Genomic DNA, 27162 nt, shown 5'->3' on the forward strand with positions numbered 1-27162 from the left:
TATGGTCTGGCATATGTGTCTCCTTCCCTTCCATCTCTCCCTCTCCTCTTCCCCCCCAATGGTTTGACATCTTTCTCCTCTCCTTACCTTCCCCAGGTCTGGTATCTCAGTCTCCTTCCCTTCCATTTCTCCCTCTCTCCTTCCCTCCCATTCTACCCCCCCTCCTCTTCCCACCCTCCATGGTTGCCTCTCCGCCTCCTTCCCTTCCATTCCCCTCCCCATGTTCTGGCATCTTATCTCCTCTCTTCTCTATCCCTCCTCCCCAGTCTGGCATTTCTCTACTTACTCTTCCCTTCCCTTTTCTTTTCTTCCTTGGCCTTCCTTCTCCCTCACTCTCCCTCAATTTGGCAGCTTTCTCCCTTACCTCTCCCCCTCATCATGATGGATTCCATACCTCTCTCTCTTTTCTCTTCCCTGCAGGCTGCTGCTTCTAGTGACCTGAACATGCTGCCTTTGGCAACCCCGGAAGCTTTCCTTCTACTTCATATTCCTGTTCCCACAGAGGCAGGACACTGCAGAAGGAAAGCTTCTGGGCCACCAAAGGCAACGTGTTTAGTTCACTGACACTGCCAATGGCTCAAAGATTTCGGGCTACAGCATGGGGAAAAGACTTGAGCACCATGCATATGCATCTCTCACTGATGCCCAACTGGACAAAACAATAAAATTATAAAAACTACCTGAATGCCCAACAGAGCCCTGAAAGAGAGGACCTGTTCAGGGAAACCCTATTCACCAGAATTTGATATTAACATTGTAGTCTCGAAGCATAAGAAACATGTTTGGACAGTCTGCTCTAGAATATTATAGTGCTTATTTTCAAAACATATGGACATCCCACAATGCCGAAATGACGTCCATGTGCTTGAAATATCCAAATCCTGATTTTGCAAAAGCAGAATTTGGACATGTAATATTGATGCACGTTGACAACGACAGGCTGCCAGTCGTGTCACAGAAACAGACCTCGCTACTACTCCGCCATTGTTATGAAATATATTTATTAGCAATAAATGAAAGACAGCTCATCACAATAAAATACAGCACTCAGGGCAAATAAGGATACAAAGTAGCAAGCTCCTGGTCTAGGATCCATCTCTTCTTCTCCTCCCCTCCTCCCCCTGTTATACCCGTTGGCATAATATTTATAGTAGCCTAGGGTACCACCTAGTTACAGATTACATCACATTTATCATTTTTATTGGCTATATGGTGTATACACTTATCATGGAGCCATACTGAAGCATGACGTCACCTGGTGCCAAAACTGACCTTTCTATATTTCCCTGACAAATCCATTCCCAATACTAAGGCTAATAATTTCAGAGGACAAGCCCCCACCTTCCTAAGTTACACTGTCTTTCACTAGTACTTCTTAGGAGGACCTGTAATCATGTATTGTACTGTTCTGAAAAGTCCCAAAACAATGATGTCACAGTCAGGAGATCCGACTGCTAGTTTCTGGAGCAAAGGTGAATCTCTCTCTTGCTTGCAGAGAGGAAAATGACTGCTTAGAAGTTTGAATTCATATGCACAATGTCTCTCTTAGAAATATATTTGGGGTTCTCAGGGGTCTTCGCCTACAATATATGCAGGTCTTATGCTTGCGTCTTCTTCCGCCTACATCTTCATGCAGGTCTTATTCCTGATTCTCCTTCATTGCCTACATTTTCATGAAGGTCTTATTCCTGATTCTCTCCTGATTCGTCCTCAACGTCCAAATAGCAAGGGAGAGTGTTGTGGATGTGTTTTGGGAGAGATTAGGGAATGCCCAAAATCATGATATCTAACATTGATTACCGAAGGGAAAGAAATATCCAAAAGTTTAATGGCAATTACTGGGAAAGCGACCTCTCTAACAGGAAAGAGAGATATTCACTGGAAAAACCACACCAGAGCAGGGACTTGCCCACCCGTGACAAGCCCAGTGATCAAGCAAGAGTAAGCTTTTTAAAACATGTATTTATGTGCCTAAAGTCTGTCTGCCTTCCCAATTGTAAAATAAAAGAAACCCAGTCAGATTGGGACCCCCTTGATATACCCCAAAAAGGGAAACTATTACAAAGCTCATATCTATATACATAGAAGTTCAAGCCTCAGTTTTAGGGTCAAACTGAGCAAAACAACAACTGGCAATTACTAATTAACACACATACCAGTACTCTTAAAGTACCTTTCATAGAAACATGATGGCAGATAAAAGCCAAATGGCCCATCTAATCTGCCCATATGCAGTAACCATTATCTATCTCTCTCTCTCTCTTTGAGAGATTCCACGTGCCTATCCCAGGCCCTCTTGAATTCAGACACAGTCTCTGTCTCTTACCTCTTCTGGGAGACTGTTCCATGCATCTACCACCCTTTCTATAAAAAAGTATTTCCTTAGATTACTCCGGAGCCTATCTCCTCTTAACTTCATCCTATGCCCTTTCATTGCAGAGTTTCATTTCAAATGAAACAGACTTGACTCATGCGCATTTACATTATGTAGATATTTAAATGTCTCTATCATTATCTCCCCTCTCCCGCCTTTCCTCCAAAATATACAAATTGAGATCTTTAAGTCTGTCCCCAGATGCCTTAGGACGAAGATCACGCATCATTTTAGTAGCCTTCCTCTGGACCAACTCCATCCCTTTTTATATCTTTTTGAAGGTGCAGCCTCCAGAATTGTACACAATATTCTAAATGAGGTTTGGCCAAAGTCTTATACAGGGCATCAATACCTCCTTTTTCCTACTGGCCATACCTCTCACGTATAACCATATATTAACTATGCCACTGTAATTCTGACACCCAAATCATCTTATTACTTTCCATCAAGAACAGAAAAGCAGGATACATCTGCACAACACAGGCCTTCAGCAAAAATTCATAATAATATTAAGCAGTACTGATACTAGTTGGTGTAAGTGCTTGCACCCAAGGTTAGATGCACAATTCTGTGCTAAGCTAGTATTCTATACAGTAGCGAAGTAAGGGTGAGCGGTGTCTGGAGCAGTGGTGCCCCTCCCCGCCCCCCCCCTGCCGCTCAGGCACACCCTTCCCTTTCCCCGTACTTTTTAAATTTCTCCAGCGTGAGCGGCATATCCATGTCGGTGTTGGCTGCCCTTTGATGTCACTTCCTAGGTGCTGGTCCCAGAAGTGATGTCATAGAGAGTGCCGATGCAGACGCAGGCAGCAGCCTCATGATGGAGGAGTAAAAAAGGTATGGGGGAAGGCAAGGAGCACATGCGCATGGCAGGGAGAGGAGCGCGAGGGGGGGCACACTTAGAAAGACCACACCTGGGGTGGACCACCCCGCACCCCCTTACTACGCCACTGATTCTATACGAACAGTTCCGTATAAAGCTGCCTTTATAGAATTTGTGTTTAATGTGCATCTTCTTGGTTTCTACATTTCCACGACCTTTGATAACTTCCCTACTAAAGGGGGAATTCAGAAATGTTGGCTCTCCTTAAAATGGGTTGCTTTACTGTTAACCCTGTAAAGCATAAACTTTGCCAAACTAGGGCAGATTGAAGGCCCATCAAGCCCAGTATCCTGTTTCCAAAGTGGCCAATCAAGGTCATGAGTACCTAGCAAGATCCCAAAGAGTAAAACAGATTTTATGCTACTTATCCCAGAAATAAGCAGTGGATTTTTCCTAGTACATCTTCATAATGGATTATGGGCTTTTTTATTTCTTTAGGAACTTGTCTAAACCTTTTTTTTTAAACCCTGCTATACTAACTGCTTTTACCTGGTTTATTAGTAACTAGGTCTCACTGCATAAAATAGGACCTGCATAGACCAATAAGAATGCATGTGTACCACATAAAATCCAATAGATATCAAATCATAAACACCACCAATAAAAGTGTGTATATACTGTATACCAAATAAAATCCATGAATGTGTGAATAAATCCATTTAAAAAGTGTGATGAATGTGTGGAACAGTCTTCCAGCAGAGCTCGTGGAAACAAGGACTGAATCTGGATTCAAGAAAGCATGGAAGAAACATATAGGATCTCTAAGGGAGAGAAAGGGGTAGTAGAGCTTAGTTGGTATGGATGGGGACACTGGATAGGCCATATGGTCTTTATCTGTCATCATTTTTTTACATTTTTATGCTCTTCCAGATAACATATCACTTACAAACATAAAGACAAAGTACCTGTAGTCAAGAAAACTGTACCTACTGAAAACTTCTGTTATTAATAAAATCTTATGTTCTCACTCCAAATTACAACAGGTACTAGATTTCACCTAATGCGAGAAACTGCTCATCCTCCTTTGGAAATATCTTCTGATGGGACTGCAATGAGCATCGCTGAGAAAAGCAAAATCACTGGGTAAGGGCACAAAGCTTAACAAAAGCAAACTACCTATTAATAAAGAACTCTGCCTTTCTATGTGGATGCTTTTATGTTCCTAACTGACAACTAGGCTCTTTGAAAACGTACTAGGGCTGAGTGCATAACTTTGTATTAAAAATTTTGCTAATGTGAAATTATGCCTTACCTGATTATTTCCTTTCCTTTACTCAGCTGCACCATTCTGATCAAGTGGGTGTTATCCCTTCCAGCAGCTTAGCAAGGGAAGGAGGCACCCGGCTGTGTGCCCCTCTGTACTCTTCCCTGTTAGAGCCGCCCCTCTCCCCATATTCCTTCCCCACTGCGCACCCCATACCAGAGTACCTCTTCAGATGATTGCCAGCAGCAAGCAGCATCTCTAATGTGTTGCTTGTGCCGGCTTCAGCTTTCCCTCTGACATCACTTCCTACCAGGCTGCATAAAAACCTATTTCAAAGCCCAAAACATATTTTAAAAAATCAATGTCCATATACAGCTTCTGCATCAAAACGTGACTTATTCCCCCTAATTCTATAAAAAGCATTAAAATGTGTGTGCGTAATATTGGCTGCATACCCATATTGTGCACACAATTTAATTGAATGATGAGTTAATTAGTGCTGATAATTGGCATTTTAACAAGCAATTATTGGTGAAATTAGGAGCGATTACAAGGTATGGGATCCGCGCCTAAATTTTATCCATGAGTTAAAAAAAGGGGGCAAGGAAATGGGTGGGTTATGGACCCATCAGGGGCATTCCCTTAAGTTACACATGTAATAATTATAGAATAAGGGCATCTGTGCCTAAATTTAGACACAAGCATTTACACTAGGGATACCAGATATTACTTTAGTAAAATCCAGACTCCTAGACCCGTCCCCCCAGTTCCACTTATCTCCGTCCCGTTACGCCCCAGTCCTGCCCCCAATCCTGCCCTAGCCCTGCCCCCTGCTGCTTGTTCTTGTCGAGCAGGAGGAAATCCGTGGATGCGACAAGATGACATCACGTGGCATCCATGCATGCACAGATTTCCTCCTGCCCAATGCAATTTAGAGGGAAGCTTTTTGGGTTTTTCCAAACTGTTTAATCAAATGGCAAGATACACTCATAATTTCAGATACATCAGTTTTCAATATACAGTACAACAACAACAACAAAACCAAACAGTGAGCAAAGAAAACTAGCTAATACAAGTAGAGACCAGGCTTGGGTTCTTATAACCTGGACTCAGCTATGCCTCATCCGATGACACCCCCCCTTCCCCGCCACCCCACCCCCACCCCAAACCCACCCTCAACCCACTGGCAGTATAGGTACCACTGGCTTCCGTAATCTATTGACAACTTGACTTTTGATTAGAGGGGGTAAAGTATCCAAATAAGATGCCTAAACGGACAAGAAGAGCTTACTCCTATGATGAGAAGCTTTTTAAAATCCGGACAAAGTGCCAGGTTTTGAAAAGCCGTCCTGACCTCTGGACATGTCCTTGAAAAGGAGGAGAACTCCGGGGATATCCAAATGTCTGGTAACCCTAATTTGCACCACATTTTCGTTGGTGCAAATGGCCTTGCCTAAATTTGGTCACAGTTCCCAGGCATAAGTTCTATTCTATAAACTGTTCCTAACTTTAAGCACAGCTTATGGAATAGTATTTTTTTTCAGTGCCATCTATAGGATTTAGCCTATTATGATTTAATGTGTGTCTATCTTGCAATGCATAAAATGGCTGCTGGAATGCATGAGAATGTGTTTTTTTCAGCCATGTCTGAGCAATCCAAATAGTGAATTTTAGCAATTTGTAGTGATTTGAGAAGGGCATAGTAAGATTTTTTTTCAATGACACCTTGATTGTGCATTTTCATGAGGTTTTTTTATCAATGTGATTTTTAAAGTAATATTAGGACTTTATAATGAAATAGTAACACATTTTAATTTTTTTTTTAGCTTGCATTTTATCTCCAGTGAGGTTTGCTGTGGTATTTATTTGGTTTCTTAGGTACAAATTTTGCAGTTGTAATGCTTTTTAGCTCCTCTGACACCCCCTTCCCCCAGGACCAAACATTGAGGCCCAAATTCTGTAACCAGCGCCTAAAGTTAGGCACCTATTTTGGAAGTGCCCAACTAGATAGGCACCTATCTAGGTGACAGGTCAAAAGCGCGCGCCGACAAAGGCGCACCCAGACAACTGAGCGCAAGGCGGAAGCCCGCGCCGAAGAAAAACAGTGTTTTAAGGGGCTCCGACGGGGGGTGTTCGTGGAGAACCCCCCACTTTACTGAATACAGATTGCGCTGGCTTTGGGGGGGGTTTGGGGGGTTGTAACCCCCCACATTATACTGAAAACTTCACTTTTTCCCTAAAAAACAGGGAAAAACAGAAGTTTCCCGTATAATGAGGGGGGTTACAACCCCCTAACCCCCCCACAACGCCGGCGCAATCTGTATTCAGTAAAGTGGGGGGGTTCTCCACGAACACCCCCCGTCGGAGCCCCTTAAAACACTGTTTTTCTTCGGCATTGGCTTCCGCCTTCCGCTCAGTTGTCTCGGCGCACCTTTGTCGGTGCGCGCTTTTGTCTATGAACCCCTATCTAAATTGAAGAACAAGCTCAATTAAGCTTTTTAATAAGTCCTGATTGAAACATAGGCACCTATCGAGAAAGCACGATTCTGTGGCGCCTCTAAAAATTTAGGCGGCCTTCAAAAAAAATAGGTGCTACGCACGTTAGGCGTAGGCGTGGCTACATGTTAGGCGCCTTGATGCAGAATCGCTGCTCTTAAGCGTGCTTAAGCGCTCAGCTAGGCGCCTAACTTTTAGTTGTGCCTAGAGCTGGCCTATTCCTTGGGCGCCTCCAAAATAGGTTCCGTTCAGTGTGATTCATTAAACAGCACCCAGCATTACTTGAATCGCACTGAACAGTGCCTAATTAGGCGCCTAATTTTTGGGCGCTTCTTATAGAATTTGCCCTTGAGTTCCATTTACTAAGGTGTGCTAAAGGATTTAGCACACTCATAACAATTAGTGCTCTAAGGGCCAGATTCTATAAACCAGTGTGTTGCAAACTTTCCAGCTGGTGGCACACTAATCCAGTGCCCTGGCCGGAAGGCACCCGGAAATGCCCGGAGGCCCATCTGGCTGCAACCCGCTTTGGTGGAGGGATCTGGGAGGTGCGGAGAGAGAAGGAGAGATGCTGGCCAGGAGGAGAGTCATCTGCGCCAGTTGATTTCCTACGGACATGCTTCTCGTCACGAGAAGCATGTTCTGTAGGCAGTCAGCCGACATGAATGACTCTCCTCCTCGCCAGGGTGTCGAGGCACACTGGTGTGCCATGGCACACAGTTTACGATACACTTTCATAAACATTGCCTACGTTAGGTGCTTCTAGGTGCCCTAATCATGGATGCCAAGTGACACTTAACTAAAATCCATGTGAAATCCAAATTGTGTCATCTCTGTCACCTTCCACTCAACCAGTTCCTGACTCAATCACTGTGTGGCCCATCCTGAGGGCACTCAGTTTATTTATTAGAGGCCTCTGATTCTAAGACTATATTTATTTATCTCCAAATTGACTTCCAAAAACCAAATATCAGCAGACAAAAAATAACAGATGAACTATTCTATAAAGACGCATGTACAAATCTTTTCACATTAGACAACGATAAACAGTAATCTGGTAGTATTTTTAAACATGGACATGTCGGCAGAGGTGCTCCCTAAAAGAAAATTTCAATGAGATAAGTGCTGTTTGATGCTAAAAAAAAAAAGATTTATTGTTTAAACTATTCATTGAAAATGGATCCTATGACGATTGTGGTTCATGTGATTTGTTGCATGACCAAGAAAGGCAAAAGAATAGCCCACTGAGGATCTACTAAAAAATTACCAAAAATTACAATTGATTTAAAAAGACTACTCGATTACTGTTTATCGTTGTTTAATGTGAAAAATATCCCAGTAGAAGGTTAGCCGCTGTGAAATCTTTTAGCATGAACCTGAAAAGGGGCCGGGGCGGATCAGAAGTATTAACTAAAGATGAGCGCAGTATTATAGAATTCGGGGGTGGTTTTTCATGAAATTTTATTGAGTTTTCAATTAAGTACACAATAACAGAGAACAGTAATAGGATATCAATGAGCTTCACAGTACAGCAGTAAAGCAATCAATACAGTATAGAAGTATAATTTCCGTTTGCATGCTTGCATTCATAGTAAAAGGAGCGGAGAGAGTTATTATAACTTGAGATATCATCATTAAACAGTACTAAGAAGTGATTGTAGGTATGTTTGCAGAGGAGACCAATGCTTATTAAAAGAGTGTGTTTGCAAATTTTTTTGCAAGAGCCAATCATATTTATAATACTACACCTGGTATTAGTCGGTGTGAATTCTTGTACCCACAATTGGGCACAATTCCTGATGCTACACGCTAGTCTATAAATGACGCCCAACTCAGAGGGTCATTTAAAGAATAGCACTCAGCCCATATTTTTTCAGCGCCCAAAATTTGGCCACCATTTACTGAATCTAGCTCTAAATGATAAAAATCATGCATTATTTCATCCGTGCACATTAGTAATTATTTCCAGATCAGGAGCCAGCCCCAGAACACCTCCATAGTTTCCCTTTTTCTAACTGGATAAATGTACGGTATATGCCTTGTAATTTTATGCAATCCAAATTTAGCTTGTTGGGGAAGGGGCAGGTTTTTTTAAAAAAATTCTTTATTCATTTTAACACTTACAATGAGTGAAACAGTACATAACATCCATTTGGTCTTATATACATCACTTAATATTATACAAAACCAATTTCAAATTCCATATCCCTCCCCTTCCCTATTCAATAACATTCATCAATTCAAGAAAAACATATAATAATCTCCCCCTTCCCCCCTCCCCACATTGTTACTCTCAAAAGAAAGCCAAGAAATCCCCACCCCCTCCCCCCTTCCTGGATGTGCATATTTAAGGGGAAATAGTTGATATTCAATCATTACAGTATGTTGTTAATGGCTCCCAAATATCTTGAAATTTCTTAATGCACCCCCGTTGTATGGCAATTACCCTTTCCATTTTAAATATATGACATAGCGAATTCCACCAAAAGCTATAATTTAAGCGATCCTAATTTTTCATTATATGTTGTATGGCAACCCCTCAATTATATAACTACTAAATTTCACAGTTACTGTTTCTTATATCTTTTTCATTTAATAAATAAATATATTACGGTGATGTGCTCAGACCATTAACCCAATAAATAGTGAAGTCACTATCTTGAGTTTAACAAGGGGACCATCATTGCAACCACCTGTCCCCGGCCCTCCCTAAATGATCTTAAACCAGTTCATCTGTTGTGTTTGTACTTATCTGAATAGAGAGGTTTTTGCTGTTGTTGTTGAACTTGGTCTTGTTAAATCTCAATGGTGACTGTGCTCTAACAAAAATAATGTTGTTTAAAATCCAAAAACGTTTATCTTTATCCTCATCGTTTTCCGTCCCCCCGACTCGAGTTTCGTCTCCTTCGTCGGGGAGGGACACTGATACTGGCTAGCTGGGACCAGAATCGTTCAAAATCTTCAGGCCATCTCTATTCAGATAAGTACAAACACAACAGATGAACTGGTTTAAGATCATTTAGGGAGGGCCGGGGACAGGTGGTTGCAATGATGGTCCCCTTGTTAAACTCAAGATAGTGACTTCACTATTTATTGGGTTAATGGTCTGAGCACATCACCGTAATATATTTATTTATTAAATGAAAAAGATATAAGAAACAGTAACTGTGAAATTTAGTAGTTATATAATTGAGAGTTGTTCACAGAATATCACTGTATATCTTCCTATTATTATCTAATATAGAGTATGGCAACCCCTGTCATAATGAGTAATATCTTATTATTATTAGATGAAATTTGACTCTTAGCGCTCATTGATGTGCCGAAAACACAGTGTCATAAGGGGCAGATTTTAATTGTAGTTAACTGGATAATAAACCTTTTGAAAATCCACTCTTATTTTATTCATTTATCTAAGCATTTTTCCCTATCTCTCCCAGTGGGCTCACAATCTATCTAACATACATAGGGCAATGGAGGATTGTCAAGGGTCACAAGGAGAAGCGCAGGATTTGAACCCACAACCTCAAGATGCTGAGGCTGTAACTCTAACCACTACGCCACTCCTACCTCTTGATGTTTTACTGGTATTTGATAGATATATTTTGGAATCTCCATCTTTGGGCTTCCAGCTCCTCTGGACCCTCTGTGAGACCCTAGCACCATGAGCCTTCATGTGCAACTATCTGGAAATATTTCCAGCCCCACCCTCTTTTTAATAACTTCTCAGAGCATTTTAGTCTGCAGAGGGGGGTTAGACAAGGCTGACCTTTGTCTCCTTTGCTTTTTGATATTGTATTAAAATCCTTGTTATTAGCTATTCAGCAAGCAAAGGAGATACAGGGTATTCCTTATTCAGATCGGGAATATAAAGTTTCTGCTTATGCAGATGATATATTGCTTCATTTGAGAAATCGGGAAACAACCATTCCAAGCTTACTAGAATTGATAGAAAAATTTAGAAAATTCTCAGGGTACAAGATAAATTGGAGTAAATCAGAAGTTCTTCCACTTAATGTCCATTGTACAAAAGGTTTATTTGAAACACTAGTCTTTAAGCCCGTTACATTAACGGGTGCTAGAATAGATGTGTGTGTCTTTATTTCTTTCTTTCTTTTTCTCTCTCTCCTCTTGGCCGCTTTCTGTCTCTCTCTTTCCTCGGCTGTCAACCATCACCCCTTGCCTGTTCCACCTGTCCAGCAGTAGGCCTTCTCCTTTCCTTTTACCTCCTCCTGTCCAGCAGCACTCCTTACCTGCTCCCCCTGTCCCTCTTCCCTGCTCCCCCTGTCCAGCAGCACTTCTTCCCTGCTCCCCTGTTCCTCTTCCCTGCTCCCCTGTTCCTCTTCCCTGCTCTGCCTGTCCAGCAGCACTCCTTCTTTTCTCCCCCTGACCCTCTTCCCTGCTCCCCCTGCCCAGCAGCACTCCTTACCTGTGTCTCTCATTCTCCTTAGTGTTTTGTTATTTTTTTCAATCTGTCTCTTTAGCCCCCTGTCCTTCTGTGAGTGTCTGTGTGTCTCTGTCCTTGTACACTGTTGTTTGTTTGTTTTTTTTAAATCTCTGTTTAGCTCCTGATCCCCTCTGTTTCCATGGCAACCCTGTTCGCGGATGTGAGGGCTGTTTTGTGGTGCCGGGTCTGGCGGCGCCGTGTAGGTCGGAAGCAGAAGACGGGCCTCAGCGTTTTGTAGGGCCGGGTCTGTTTTGTAGTCAGCGTGTAGGGCCTCAGCGTTTTGTAGTCGCCTTGTAGGGCGGAAGCGGGAGGCGGGGCCTCAGCAGCGGTCGGGCGGCTCGCGCCGCCGGCCCCCAGGAGCTCGAGGCCAGCGGCGGACATGGCTAGCGTGTAGGGCGGAAGCAGGAGGCGGGGCCTCAGCAGTGGTCGGGTGGCTCGCGCCGCCGGCCCCCAGGAGCTCGAGGCCGGCGGCGGACATGGCTAGCGTGTAGGGCGGAAGCGGGAGGGCGGCTCGCGCCGCCCGCCCCCAGGAGCTCTAGGCCGGCGGCGGACATGGCTGGCGTGGCATGGTGGAGGAGGAACAGAGTTTGGTGACGTAAAACCCGCGCATGCGCAATCGTGTTTCCGCGATGGATCAGGGAACACGATTTTTTTAGTGCGCATGCGCGTCCTACCATTTTATTATATTAGATTCCCCTTTTTATGGAAAGAGAACGGAATAAAATATTTAGGCATTTGGATAAAAAACACATTGGAAGAAACAATGAAAGTGAATGAAAAATTTTTATTACAGAAAGTAACAGAAATGTGTGAGCAATGGAATCCTTTACATCTTTCTTGGTGGGGGGGAGTTCAAACTATTAAAATGATGATTTTGCCTGTGGTTTGTTATCAAATGAGTATGTTACCAGTATTTTTTCAGGGGTCTTTTTATAAAAAGTTAAATAATATTCTCACAAAATTTATTTGGCTGGGCAAAAAGAGTAGAATTGCTTTAGTATCTCTACAAAAACTGATTACAGAGGGAGGGGTAAATTTTCCCAACTTTTATAGGTATCAATCCTATCTTATGCGCCAGGATATATATTGGATCCTTCCAGAGCCTGTTGATAATATCCCAGATTGGTTATGGTTGGAATGGCGCCTCATGTTTCCTCTGCGATTATGCCATGTATTTAGTATCAAAATGCCTAGATTATATAAAGAAAATAGATTATTTATAGACACATGGAAAACAATAAGATAGGTGAGTAATTTGTCACCTATTCCAATTCACAAATCAACAAATCAAACTATATGGCTGAACTCCAAGATTCAAATTGGTGGATTTAAGGTCATCTGGAAGCATTGGATGATTGCAGGAATACGTGTATTAGATGTTATTTCTAATGGTAAACTGCTTGAGTTTTCACAGTTGCAACATAAATATGGCCTTAATAAATCACAAAATTTTAGATGGGTGCAACTGAAGCAGGCCATTCAGGTGGGGTTCCCTGAATGGAAAAATCTTAATAATCAATATAGTTTAGAGTTCTTATGCTTTCAGGTGGATTTCCTGGGACACCAGGCCACTCAGTGGTACAAATTAATATCTGGATTTATGAATAAAAAAGCAAAGACTGGTCTCCGGGACATTTGGAGCATTGAGATTAAGCATCAAATTACTGCGTCTCAATGGCCACGAATTTGGTCTTGGAGGATGGGATGTATGATGTCTGCATCTATGAGACAAACATGGTTTTTCCTGTTACATAGAGCATTCTGGACCCCTGTTTGTTTAAAAAAATTAGATTGCTCTAAGTCGGATAGATGTTGGCATTGTCATCTTGAAGCAGGGATTTTAGATCATTTATTGTTCTATTGTCCATTTATTATGGGTTTCTGGAAATCAATTTGGGGCCAAATTAATAGTTTGTTAGACAATTATATGGCATTATCATATGATACAGCATTATTTGGCATGTCTATGAGGGCTAAGAGCCAAATATCTTCAAAAAATAATAAACTCTTACTTATTTTAAAAGGAGTCGCCATATAACAAATAACATGCAATTGGAAAAATTGGAGTAGATTAAACTATAATTTTTGGTGGAATTCAGTGTGTTATATTTATAAAATGGAAAGAACATTAGCTCTTCAGAAAGGAAATTTTAATAAATTTCAAGATGTGTGTGGGCCATTAACAAATTATTACAATGAATAGATATCATTTCCCTGGTTAGTACAAATGAAATAATGGGGGGGGTGGTAATTTTTTGAATTTTCAATAGGTGCTTTGAATGAAAGGAAAGTCTTTATTATATGATATATGTGTTATGATATATTGAAGAGTTGGGAGGGAATGGGATAAAATATATTGAGTATGATTCATTATAGAATTTCAAGTGAAATATTTAAGCTAAAATGATGTTACTTTTTGTTACATTTGATGTAAGTTTTAAAAATGAATAAAAATTTTAAATTAAAACCTTCTTTCTTAACATTTAACATCTAGTCATTGCCATTGTACCAATCCCTGGTCGGGATCCAGAGTGTGCAGCTCTCTCTGGATCCCTAGATGTGTGCAGCCTGAGCTTAGCTTACAGGCGTCATCCTTTTGCAATAGTTTAGGCTTCTTTTTCCAGGTGCTCCGTGTACTGCCTTTGCTGGATCTCCAGCCAATGCCAGTATGAGAATCATCAAAACTTTCAAATACCCAGAGGGGAATATCAATCAATCACTAACTACAATCCCCAAATAAAACCCAAGAAAAGTGGGTAGCACTACAACCAATTGCCTACAACCCCACAATAGTAGGAGGAATCAATAAATATAAGTATATCTTCAATATATAGTGAGGTCCCAATGCTACAGTCCAAACTATGGTGCACTGGAAACCAGGGCTCCTGGCTTAACATGTGAAGCGAGACATGCAAATATTGGGCAGCTACCTCAGAATAATATATTCACTTCGCTAGTTTTGAACTTGAAACTTGAAACGTTGATAGCACTGCAATCTTTTGTTATAAGTTATTACTTTTGTATTAGCACTAGCACTTTATATATTATTATTATGAGTTGTGCACTAGGGAGGTCTATGATGGTGCACAGCGTGACTTGAAATTGAGTCTCGCTTCACATGTTAAGCCATGAGCCCTGGTTTCCAGCGCACCATAGTTTGGACTGTAGCACTGAGATCTCACTATATATTGAAGATATACATATATTTATTGATTCCTCCTACTATTGTGGGGTTGTAGGCAATTGGTTGTAGTGCTGCCCACTTTTCTTGGGTTTTATTTGGGGATTGTAGTTATAGTATGAGAATCATGGCAACTAGAAGAGAAGAGTTACTGCCGGTAAACAGAGAAATTGAAAAAAATTGTTTTCTTTTATACAGAATCCCAACAGTGTTGGGTGAGCTGTTGCCAGCATGTGGCTGGCATTACTGGGAGACCATGGTGACTGGCTGCAAAATATTCCGGATTGGGGCCTGTTACAGTTCTACGCCAGGAAACTGGGTCCTGGGGGAGAACAATACTTCATGGTGTATGTATTGTTGTACAACAACAACAAGGTAAAGTTCACTTGTTTATTTTGTTACTGTAGCATCAAGGATTCTGCTGTATACCTCTTATTTGATGAATTAAAACTGTTGGAAATGATGAATGAAAAATTAACCACCCAGAGCCTCTAGAACCTAAAACCAATGTGATATGTTTTCCCCAAATGACCTTGCCTGCCTGAAAGACAGATAAAGTCCAAAGCTTAACTTGCTTAGTGAAAGAATTATACACCCTGATCAGAATAGGTGACTTTGCTAAAGTGAGGTCTCTGTTGGGTTTCATGAGCAATACACTGCATTTGAAGAAACACAATTAATATTTATTACTTTTCTAGTCCCTGCTAGTTTTGGATTGACATATTCCCATACATTACAGATAATAAGTATGTCAAGTCTTTAGCTCATGTCCTTTACTGTGTTTCGATGTAGCAGAACAAGTCTGGTGAAGTCACATATGATCACAAAAGATTTATTGGTTGATGGTTCACTGGTTCCTCTTCTATTAGAAGACCACAAATGGGTCTGGATTTCAATATATCAATAATATATGGTATAAATTAACCTTGTTCCTAGTCCAAAAATTTGTATTTCAGTATCCCTAAAAGCAGACCTGTTTGCAGACCTCTGGACTGGTATTAGGAATATCTATGCATTTTTGATCTGTTGGAATGGCTATGACCTTATCTTGGAACCATGATCTATCAAGTATTGTTAATAAACAAATAGTACTTTTAAAACTGAGACCACTTTGGATACGGATTCTTTCTGCATAGTAAGAATTTTCTAATAACAGAGTTGTGGATGTGAGGGGGTTTCTGAATAATGCATAGTACAGAGCCAACCAGTTTTCTGATAGCTGAGTTATTTGGAGATAATACATCACAGCTCAGGGACTGTGTCATTGCTTTGTCTTTAGGAATGATGAGAGTTTCCAGTTAACAGATCTGCAAATGAACGGTGCTTTACTGTTTTATACTGATGACACAATGTATACCTAAACACAGATAGTAATTGATATATCAGCCTACCAGGCAGTGGCTTAGCAAGGGTACGAGGCGCCCAGGGTGGTGGCGGCCTCCCTTCCCACCCCTGTACATTTTTAAATCTTCGCCAGTGCGAGCAGCTTCTTTGGCCTGCTGCTTGTGCTGGCGTTGGCTTTCCCCTCTGACATCACTTCCTGGCCCTGTGACCTGGAAGTGATTTCCAGGCCGGCGTAAAATCAGGTAACCCTAGACATAGCCAGCTATCTACTAGCTTCTAAGTGCTAATATTCAGTGGCCATCTTACACTGAATTTAGCCCTTAGCCAGCTTAATGCTATTTAACTGGCCGGAAGCCATTCCTGGCTGATTTAAATAGTGCTGAATATCGGAGGGCTTACCTTTGCTATGTAATCATCTATGGAAAGTTAAGAGCAAGCAAATTGTTCAATGTTTCACTGTTTTAACATCATCTTCCCTCTACCCTCTTGTTTTCCGTTTATCTGCGAGTCTTGTCCGTGTTTTGGTTCTCGTTAATTATTTTCATTTTGATCCCCTCACTTTAATTGTATTGTATATCGCCTAGAATGATAATAGCCGATTAATCAAATTTTTAATATAACCTTGAAAACCTTGATCTTTAGTTTTCATTTACTTCAGTTTCAGCTGCAGGTTCCTCCACGCCGGGGTAGTGAGCGATGTTCTGGTGACTGAATGCCCTGTCAGGATTGGCACTCTCCTGGACTACAGCGGTAGCAGGATTTCATTCTTCAGTGTACAGAAGGGACAGTTACTCTTCTCCATCAAACACAAGTTTACAGAGGCTGCCCACCCTGCCTTCACTCTGGAGACGCCAGGGCAGCTTCACTTGCACACAGGCATAGAAACTCCAGAATTTGCCAAGCACAGCTAGTTCATCCCACCATCCTCCTGAAGACAAGCGATTACTGTTTCCTTTGATTAATTTAATGTTTTGTGTAAAGAGAGACCTGCTAAGAGATGTTGGGAGATAAAGGGAATTCACATGTGTGACCACTGGTATTAAGTTTTTGGAAAAAAGGTAATTAAGCTCCTATTGTAGTTTTTCATGCATCGATATCCTTGGATGCAATGTGATTTTATTGCTTATTAAACAGTGACTTGAATTTTGCTAGAAAATAATTTCCTTACTAAAAACAAAAAATTAGGTAAAGTTCAGAGAGAAGAATCTGAAGTAGTCAGATAACTTCAATGTCATTTCATTCAAAACTGCCTTTCAATGAAATACAGTAATTTATTCTTAAATCATATTTATTTTAAAGAGTCTATTATGGGGCAATTTTAGAAGTCTCACTTGGCTTTTACATGTAAAAATGAACAATGCATATACCTTCCCCTCTTTTACAAAAGCATGGAAGAGGTTTTTAGCGCCAGCCGGCACGCTGAATGCTCTATGCGGCTCCAACGCTCATAGAGCTCCTATAAGTGTTGGAGCAGCACATAGTATTCAACGCACCGGCTGGTGCTAAAAACTTCTTCCGCACTTTTGTAAAAGAGAAGGATAAATTGCTATGTAATAAAAGCCACTATTTACATGTGTAAAAGCCTTAGGGTGTGTGGTTTGGAAAAGGACATGCTGTAGGTGACTTGTTGGTGAAATTTGGATGGGGACTAAAAATGTGTATGTATTTCTGATTTTACAATAGCATTACACATGTACATTTAAAATATAAACATCAGCATGTACATCTATTCTGAGGCAGACTTGCCAACTAAGTTTTTGCTGGGGTTTGCACAAATCATTGAGGGCCAGTTGTGCCCAAATGTACAAAAAAAATTAGCTTGGCTCTTTAATTGGCTCATCTTGAACATTTAGTTTTCTAAAATCTACCAATTAAGCACAGAAGTGCATCATTAGCAAGTGTCAGAAGTCATCAAAACCTTGGGCGATTCCACTCTTTCTTGGACATGGTTTTTGGTAAAATGTCTGTTCCATCTGACTGTGATACAAAATAAACATGTGGTCCCACAAATCTTTACAATTTTTACAAAAACCTGTGTGTTCAGCAAGCCTTCTGAAACTCTGCAAAATAAATTCTTAGGATTATTTTTTAGAAGCTAAATGGGTTCTTAAATTGTTCTTTGCCTTTTACCACTTGGGCTGACTTTTTTATGAATACTAAAGAATTTATTTTTAAAAACTAATGCTGGCTTTTACAAAGCCACGGTAGAGGTTTCTCTGACTGGTGAGGTAAATGCTCCAACGGTAGAAACCTCTACCATGTCTTTGTTCAAGTGTATTGATACCTCAGAGCAGGTATATTTCCATAAAACTGAAAAATACTAACTTCAAAGAAACCAATCCTAAAGAGACTAATATCTGCTCTCAATCAGTAACACACAGCTGATATGAAAGATAAACTCTATAATAGTGGCTCCCAACCACCACCAGCCAGCCGGGTTATTGGGATAATCCTAATGAGCATGCATGAGAGAGATTTGCATATAATGGAGGTAACAGGCTTGCAGATCTGCTCCATGCATACTCATTAGGGCTAGTCTGAAAACCTGACTGGCTGGTGGTCCTCCAGGACAGGGTTGGGAACCACTGCTCTATAACAATGCATCTAACTGTTAGGGACACTCCTGATTCGCTCCTGGCCATGCCCCGTTTTCAGATTCATACACTGTAACTGGTGCATGCTTTCCGAGTTGTGTGTGCAACTTTAAATTGGTCCCAATTAGCATCAATTACAGATGTTAATTGCCAATTATCTGCACTGATTAGGCTAATTAATCAATTGTGTGCATATATTGGCTGCACGTACTAATGTACGCATACAACTTTAGATGCTAAATACAAAATCTGGGAGCTTATTTTATAAAATACCCACAGTCACACATACTGTACATTTTATACCTGCTCTCAGTCTCAAGCAGACATAAAAGTCCCTGCCTTCAATCTAGGCATGATTTCTCCTGGATCTGTGATAGGATTTTATAGAAGACAGATAGGGCTGGTATTATCCTTTTGTAAATACACTCTAACTTCAGCCCTGGTCAAATTTAACATGAGCTCATCCCATAACAATCGCTCACATTCTTTGTAACTCAAACAAGAAACCAAACAATTTAAAACCTTTTTAGTTATCCAGCCTTAATAGTTGCCAGATAGGAGGAAAGCTATACACTTCTCCTTTGGCATTTTACTCAACAATCACATTTTCTCAAGGTTTTCCTTGTAGTCTGACTATTGAACTGCAGAAAGTGTGAGTGGATGTCCCTGAAGGAGCTAGCATGTGCTTTTGTTTATTCCATTCTGGAGTCAGTTTTCTTAATGCTTCTGTTGTAGCTAGTTTGCTGTTATGGTAACGTTACCTCCACTCCAGGCTTCATCTGGGTAAGGGCCTGAGCACCCCCAATATTTTTCTCTGTAAATCTTTAGATCTGGGGCAGCAGCAAGCCCTATGCTGCAGAGATACAGAAAACGCAGGCAGGAGGTACCTCAGTATCCTACTGTTCCCGTTTCCCCCTGCAGCCTATTGGCTGGTGTCTGTCCAGTAGACTGCAGGAAAGAGGGAATTGCTGTAGCCTAGCAGCTAGGGTTACCATATTTTACGATTGCAAAATCCATGGCCCCGCCCCCAGGCCCGCCCTGTTCTGCCCCAGCCCTGCCCCCCAAACCTCTTCTCGTTCTCGGAGCTGCATCGGGAGGGCATCTGCATGCACACATATGATATCACCGCATTTCATCCACGCATGCACAGATGCCCTCCCGACGCGATCCCAAACTGGAAGCTTTTCAAAACCCAGACAAAGTGCCAGGTTTTGAAAAGACACCCAGATGTCTGGACAGTCCTAAAAAGAGGAAATATCCGGGTAAATCCAGACATCTGGTAACTCTAGTAATGGGTAGGGTTACCAGATTTTCCTGAAGGAAAATTTGGACTCATGGCCACATCCCCAGGCCCGCCCAGTTCTGTCCCATTCTGCCCCTCCCCAGCCCTGCCCCCAGAAGGCATCCACGCATGCCTGGACACGATGCAATGACATTATGTTCGTGCATGCCAGATGCCCCTTCCCAATGCAATTTTGACAGGAAGCTTTTCAAAACCCGGACAAAGTGCTGGGTTTTGAAAGCCATCCGGATCCCAGACATGTCCTCGAAAAGGAGGACATATCCAGGGAAACCCGGATGTCTGGTAATCCTAGTAATGGGAGAGGAATAAAGGGAGCAAAGAAGGGGCAAAGGGAGGTTAGGAGAGACAGTGCTGCTCTGAAATATTGGAAGAGACAGAAAGAAGCTGTAAAGAGAATAGGGGCTAGGTAATGGGTGCAGGGACTGAGAATAGAGCTAAGTGGGGGGGGGGGAGTAGAAACAGGATGTGAGGGTGAGAGGACTTCAGGAAGAGATCATGGGCTGTGTGTGGGAAGGTTGCTAGCAGAAGGAGATATGATCTTGGAGAGAGGCAGGCAGAGGGGGCACCAGCTACTGCAGACAGAAAGACATGAAGAGTAGCTGTATGGGACTGGGAAAACAGCAGCCTGAAGGGAAAGGGGGAATCATGGTGGAGAGAACAGACATGAAGGTGAGAAAAAGGTAAGTGAAGGAGGGAGTAAGACTAGAAGAGAGATGAGTGAAGCTGTAGAGAGAAATGGAGAGACAAATATACATGGAGGAAAGTCTGGTATTCAGCCTATGCCTGCTAGGTCTGTCCCCAGAGCAGGGCACAGCTCAAGAGCAGACACTCTACAAATAGCTCAATTTAAACTTAAAACTCAACATTTTGAAGACTTTTCTTCTTTGGCCTCTAAAGGGAGCAGGAGAGTAGATTTGCCTGTTTCCCAACCCCCACATAGGTTAGTTCCCAGCAGTCACCTGCAGGCTGGAAGCAGAAACAGCAGGAAAACCTTTTCACCTGAGGGTTTGGGGCATGGCTGCAGGCTATTACACCAGAGATCTGAACAGCTAGAAAGGCAGAAGAAGAAGCAGCAGCAGCAACCAAGAAGGCAGGGTGATTCAGGGTTGAGAGCTCTGGATGGCAGGGAGGTACGGAGCTGAAAGGTACGGAGCTGACTGAGGCTGGTCTGGAGCCACCCAACTTAATGCCTCAAGATTTTCAGGACATGGAGCTTGAGCCATATGCTGAGCCACGGAATGGAGTCCTGCCAATGGAGGTTTGCTGGACTGAAGGCAAGTAATTTAAACTGCCTAAATGTTTAACCAGGACACTGCTTGGCTAAACTGACTAAATGTTTTGTGGTGTAACCCTGAAGAAGGTGTGGTGCTTGGAGGCATCTTTAAGAACTGTTTTGGATTTTGTGTTTTTTCCCCCTCTGGGTAGGGGAAGGCTGTTATCAGTCTCAGGAAGTGGGGAATGCGCTGCGATTTTTGTGGTAGGATAGAGGGCCTATGACTGGCAAATTGAGACTACACAGAGCACACTCCCTGGCCTGCAAGTCAACTGCTGGGGCCTAGTGCCATAGCACTAGCGCAAGGCTGAGGTAGGGATATCAGCCCAAAAGACTTTTGAATGTTTGGAAAGTTTGGTCTATTAATTGGCTCGAGAGTCAGCAGCAGCTTTGGAAAAGCTTGAATGATGTGGTTTTGAACTTTATTGGCTGACATTAACCTAGAGACTGTTTTTCAGTGCATTTTGTTTGTTTTGAGACTATATTTTATATCTGAAACATCCTGACAAGATTGTTTTCTTTTTATTATGAAACTGATTGAACTTGAAACAAGCAAGTTGGTTTGAATGGGGTTTTTTTGAAGAATAAACCCAGTAATTGCTTGATACAATACCTACCTGGTGGGGCGGTGTTCACTTCTGCTAACCTTTTTTTCTTTCCTTGTGCTGCCTGTAGCGGCTCACAAGAGTTTTCTCTTGCTACCGGTGCCCTGGGACCCATTGCCCTGAGGCTGCCGATGACAAAAGAGAAATGATGAAGACATGGGAAGAAGACTAGAAGAGATTTCTTGAAAGAAGGAACTTGAGGACAGAGAAAACCAAGATCAAATAGAGACGGACTGAAGTCAAACTACAGACATAAAAATCTGGAATACTGTTTAAGTTTTTAGTAAAGATTTCTATGCCAGCTGGGCTGGATCAAGGGTAGGCAATAGCTATATTTTGCCCTTCTACTCCAGTCTTTAGTCACTAAAATTAATGTTATTTTACAAGAAGGACATGAAGCAGGAGGGAATTGTGTCAGTAAAAGTATCTTTAAAATTTTTTCTCTTTGGCAGCTCTGAAATGCAGAGATCTATGCCGCACACGTCTGAGACAGCCCGAAAATGCTCTTATTCACATTACATACCCAGACTATGGCACATCATCCCGCCATCCATTAGATCATTAGACAGTCTATGGAACTTCAGGAAGGCCGTGAAAACCTTCTTTACAAACCCAGCTCCTTAACGACCTCCATCTACACCCCTGACTGATGGATCGCAAAAGCACCGCCTAATACACCATGCAGCCTCTCACTAAAATTTGCATGCCGCCGCAAGCATAACTTGAACTAACACCAAACTTAAAATTCACTCCAAACAAATCAAATCTTACTATATTCTAAAAACCAACCTCATTCCCAGTAAACTTATCTGCGATACCCACCGGATCAAAAATCGCTATACTTCAATGATGCACACACCTGCATAGCAAAAGATATTTTACCACTATGTTATACTATGTCTATATGGAAAATGCTGCAATTTAAACCACCCTATGGCCACTAAGTCTGTACTTTCAAGTCTATGTTATGTCTATACTGTAAATGCTGGAATGTAAGCTGAAATCTAAGCTCACTATGTCAGCCAAGTCTGTATTTCCCATTAAAGTTTGTCCTACTTATACTGTGAATGTACTCTTGTGACCCATTCTGGGCTCCTTTGGGAGGACAGAATAAATAAATGATTAAATAAATAAATAAATGACTGAGTCTGAAATTGAAAGGAGAATAGAGAGTAACACCATCTCCCTTTTTTCACAAAAATAAAACAGTCATTCCCTTGTTGTATCTTATGAAAGACAGTGGTGCTGGACTAAGGGGACTCATTATGTTTGCATCATCTCAAAGAAATAGCCTAGCAAGATTGGCAGCAGCAGGAAGAGGTTACAGGAGAGATGGGTGGAGTTTGTAAGGGAGGAAAGGGGTTCATTGCCTCCAACTTTGTGTTTCTTGGTTTGGTTCCCTTTTGGTTCATCTACTAATCCTGTCATTCCATTCTAAACTGCTACAGGCTAGCTTGTGGGGTCTATGACCTATGTGGCTGTGCAGGGCACTATGAATACTGCTGTACTAGTATGCCACACCCCAACATCTTATGGATCAGAAGGAGAGGGGGGTTAATGGTGCTGGATAGATAATGGAGGAGAAAGAAGGAGTTTGGTAAAAGCAGAGAGAAGAGGGATGTTATGCCAGTCACCATTAATAAAGGAGGGGGTATTGTGCCAAAGTTGTTACCACCAAATGAGGTGCCAATTTCCATTTTTGCAGAAGGCACTAGTGCTAACTCAGCTCCCCAAGTCAACCACATACTTTGTGCCAATAGCACTTTAGCAGGCATGTTGATATGAATACATAGGGTTACCTGATACATAGGGTTACCAGATGTCCGGGAAATCTGGACATGTCCTCTTTTTGGAGAACTGTCCAGATTCCTGAACAGACTTTCCAAAACCCAGAAGTTTGTCTGGGTTTTGGAAAGCCCTAACAAACTCCAGCCACATCTGGAGGTGCTGATGATGTCACAAATCCATGCATGTTCCAGGCCCTCCAAACATGGCTGGAGCTTGCCGGGGAAGAGAGGAGGCTATGTGGGGGCGAGGCTGGAGGCTGAACTGGGTGGGGCTGGAGGGGGAAAAGGGCAGGGTCATGTGTCCAGGGTTTTGCAGAAGAAAATATGGTAACCCTATGAATACATGTCTGGGTTCACTGATGTCCTGCTCAGCATGTGATCTTTGGGATTTTCAGTCTAGGGGCAGGAAGCAACATGTGCAAATGTGGACCTAGGGGCTGTGGAGCAACTGATTGCTGAGCTTCTAAGGTTTGTGGATGCAGATAGTGGAGCAGCTCACAGGACCTTTCTATATGTGGAACTGCTATTGTACTGTGGTCTGTGAGTTCTAAATATGAATGGCATCAGTAGTGTACCAAGGGGGTGTGCAGACCGCCCCGGGTGCACGCCCTAGGGGGTGCATAGCTGGCCGGGTCCGGAACCTCTTGGGGCCTACACTTCAGCGTGGCTGCAGGTTTATTCCTGTGGCCAAGAAAAAGACTAAGAAGCCGGCGGGAGCGGCAAAAGTGTCCTTTAAGGAACACCCTCCCGATATGGCTCTATCCCGCCCCCTTTGTGACGCCACCCGACATCGTTCTCAGCCATTGGTTGACCTTGCAAAAGGGGAGAGGAAAGAACTCTTCTTTTGTCTTTGTTCAGGGATCCTCACCCAAATTTTGGCAACATCTAAAGACTCCAGAGGATGATGTGCTTATGAGTCTTACCCATGTTTCACCCAGACTCTGCCCATGTGTATGCCCACCTGTTAAATAAGTAAGCTATAGATACAGAATAGTGCTTAGGTGGATTGTCAGCATTTATGCATGTATAAGCACACATTACATATGTATGTACTAGTATTCTGATCATATACAGTACACGTATATTTAGCACATACATGTTACTGCTAGAGTACAATTCTATAAATAAGGCTATTTGTGCAGATATGGAGGTGGGGAATAGCTTATGCAATTACATAGTAACATAGTAAATGACGGTAGATAAAGACCCAAATGGTCCATCCGGTTTGCTCAACCTTATCCTCTCTTTAAATTATAGATTTAATTTAAATTTTCCTTTTTCTTAGCTATTTCTGGGCCTGAACCCAAAGCTCTGCCCAGTACTCTGCTTAGGTTCCATCTACTGAAGTCTCCGCCAAAGCTCACTCCTGCCCATCTAAACCATCCCAGCCACCAAAGCCCACCCCAGCCCATCCTCAACCAAATGGCTATATACGGACACAGACTGTGCAAGTCTGCCTAGAATTGGCCTTAGTTCTTCAATATATACCATTATTTTCTGATATGAGATCCTCTGTGTTCATCCCACGCTTTTTTTTTTTTTTTTTCTCTGTCACCGTTTTCTTCTCCACCACCTCCCTTGGGAGCGCATTCCAAACATCAACCACCCTCTCCGTAAAAATGAATTTCCTTACATTACTCTTGAGTCTACCACCCCTCAACCTCAAATTATGTCCTCCGGTTTTACCATTTTCCTTTTTCTGGAAAAGATTTTGTTCTATGTCACCCTCACCCGGATGAATATGACTTCTCCTTTTATTCCCACCCTCACTCGACTTATTCTTGCATTGATTACCTCCTTATCTCTGCTTCTTTCTTCCCTCACCTGTCGGATGCAAACATCTCCGTGCCTCTAGTTTCTGACCACGCACTCTTGGGCCTTACCTTACAATTTGGCTCCCGAGCGGTGGGTCATGTCTGGCGCATGTCACCCCACCTCTTTATGCTTCGTTTTGTGAGTTCTTCCGAAAGAGGTGGGATGATTTTGTTCATACCAATTCAGTGGAAGATGTGGGCCCGGTTATTTATTGGGAGGCTGCTAAGGCGGGGGCACATTCTGGCTTATTCTGCTTCCTTGAAAAGACGCCGAGATGGGGAACTCCTTTCTTTGTCCAGAGACCTTGCTGTTTATCGGGCTCTTCATATGTCTCGTCTCGATGATGCCACTAGGCAAGCCATGGGTACTCTTAAATCTAAAATTAACCTTCTCTTAGATCAACAAGCTAGTCGTAATATCTACTGTTATAAATATAAACTCCATCGATGGGGTGACAAATCGGGGCGCTTGTTGGCCAATTTGGTGCGTCCTCATAAAGCGCGGCATACTATTACTTCTATCAAAGACAAACAGGGAACGACCTATGTCAAACATCAGGCTATTACGCAGCAATTTGTGCAATTTTACTCCGCTCAACCTTATGATGTGGCCGTTAGCGATCAGTTCTTTCAGGGACTCTCTCTCCATAAGTTGACTGACGACCAACGTGATGCTCTTAATGGCCCCATTACATGCGAGGAGTTGCAGGTGGCCATCAACAAACTTAAGCTTGCCAAGACACTGGGCCCTGATGGTCTTGGCCCAGAGTTTTATAAACTTCTGGACCCTTTGGCTTTATTCTCATTATAACATTACTTTATGGGACTCTGCAGTACCATTCCTCCAGGGAACTCCCATAACAGAGCACACATCATCATTCTTCTCAAGCCTGGGCGACCACGTGATGCTCTGGGGTCTTACAGGCCTATCTCCCTTCTAAACCAGGATATCAAAATATTGGCTAGTATACTGGCGGGGCGCCTAAATTATTTTCTGCCTTCTCTCATTCATGAAGACCAGGTGGGCTTTGTACCGGGTAGGCATGCGTCCATGAATCTTTTGAAGGTCCTCGCGGTGTTGCAGTCTTCCCATGATCCTATCAATAGAGCGCTCATTACCAGCTTGGATGTTGAGAAGGCGTTCGACATGGTCTCCTGGCCTCACCTCTTTAGGACACTTGATTGCTTTGGTATTCGAGGCGATTTCATTGACTGACTATTAGCGTTGTATCATAATCCTCACTCCCAGCTCTTGGTGAATGGGGGAGTGTCGGATCCCTTTCCTCTTGGGAGAGGCACACGGCAGGGTTGTCCCCTCTTGCCGCTTCTCTTTCTTCTCTCTTTAGAGCCTTTGGCCGCCCAGATCCGTCAGGACCCTAGATTAGTGGGACTTAGGGTGGGCAGCCGGGAATTTCGCATTAGCATGTTCGCTGATGATATGCTCTTATTTGTTAAGCATGCTGACCGAACGATACCCGCCTTAATGTCCATCATTCGCTCTTATGGTGCCTTCTCCGGCCTCAAAATTAACTTCGATAAGACGGAGGCTCTTTTGTTAGGAAATCCGGCTGTGAATCTGTGTTGTCAGGGACTGGGTGTAAGCATCGCACCGGGGAAGTTGAAATATTTGGGTATCATGCTCTATCGTGACCCCCCGTAAGCTGTACAATGCAAACATCACTGCCACTATTGGACGGATTAAAGCCCTTTGCCTCAAATGGCATGCACTCCTCCTTTCCTTGATGGGTCGAGTGGCGTTGGTGAAAATGGTGTTATTTCCGAAACTGCTATATCCGCTGCAAACTATCCCCCATCTGGATTTCACTTACGGAAGAGCGCGTTTACCAATCTATTGTCCGT

The 27162-nt window shown here is 42.5% G+C and overlaps 1 protein-coding gene across 1 annotated transcript in view; it reads left to right on the forward strand.

Moving 5' to 3' along the window:
* Nucleotides 1–22024, forward strand: part of CMYA5 (cardiomyopathy associated 5) — a 119819-nt gene extending 97795 nt beyond the window's left edge. The window contains exons 11-13 of the mRNA XM_033929689.1: nt 4238–4337; nt 14781–14957; nt 16585–22024. Coding sequence (XP_033785580.1) covers nt 4238–4337; nt 14781–14957; nt 16585–16837 — 530 coding nt within the window. The 3' untranslated portion in view covers nt 16838–22024. The remainder of the gene's footprint in view (nt 1–4237; nt 4338–14780; nt 14958–16584) is intronic.
* Nucleotides 22025–27162: the final 5138 nt, after the last annotated feature.

The sequence above is a fragment of the Geotrypetes seraphini genome, chromosome 1 (genome assembly GCF_902459505.1).
Source record: "Geotrypetes seraphini chromosome 1, aGeoSer1.1, whole genome shotgun sequence".
NCBI classification, from domain to species: domain Eukaryota; kingdom Metazoa; phylum Chordata; class Amphibia; order Gymnophiona; family Dermophiidae; genus Geotrypetes; species Geotrypetes seraphini.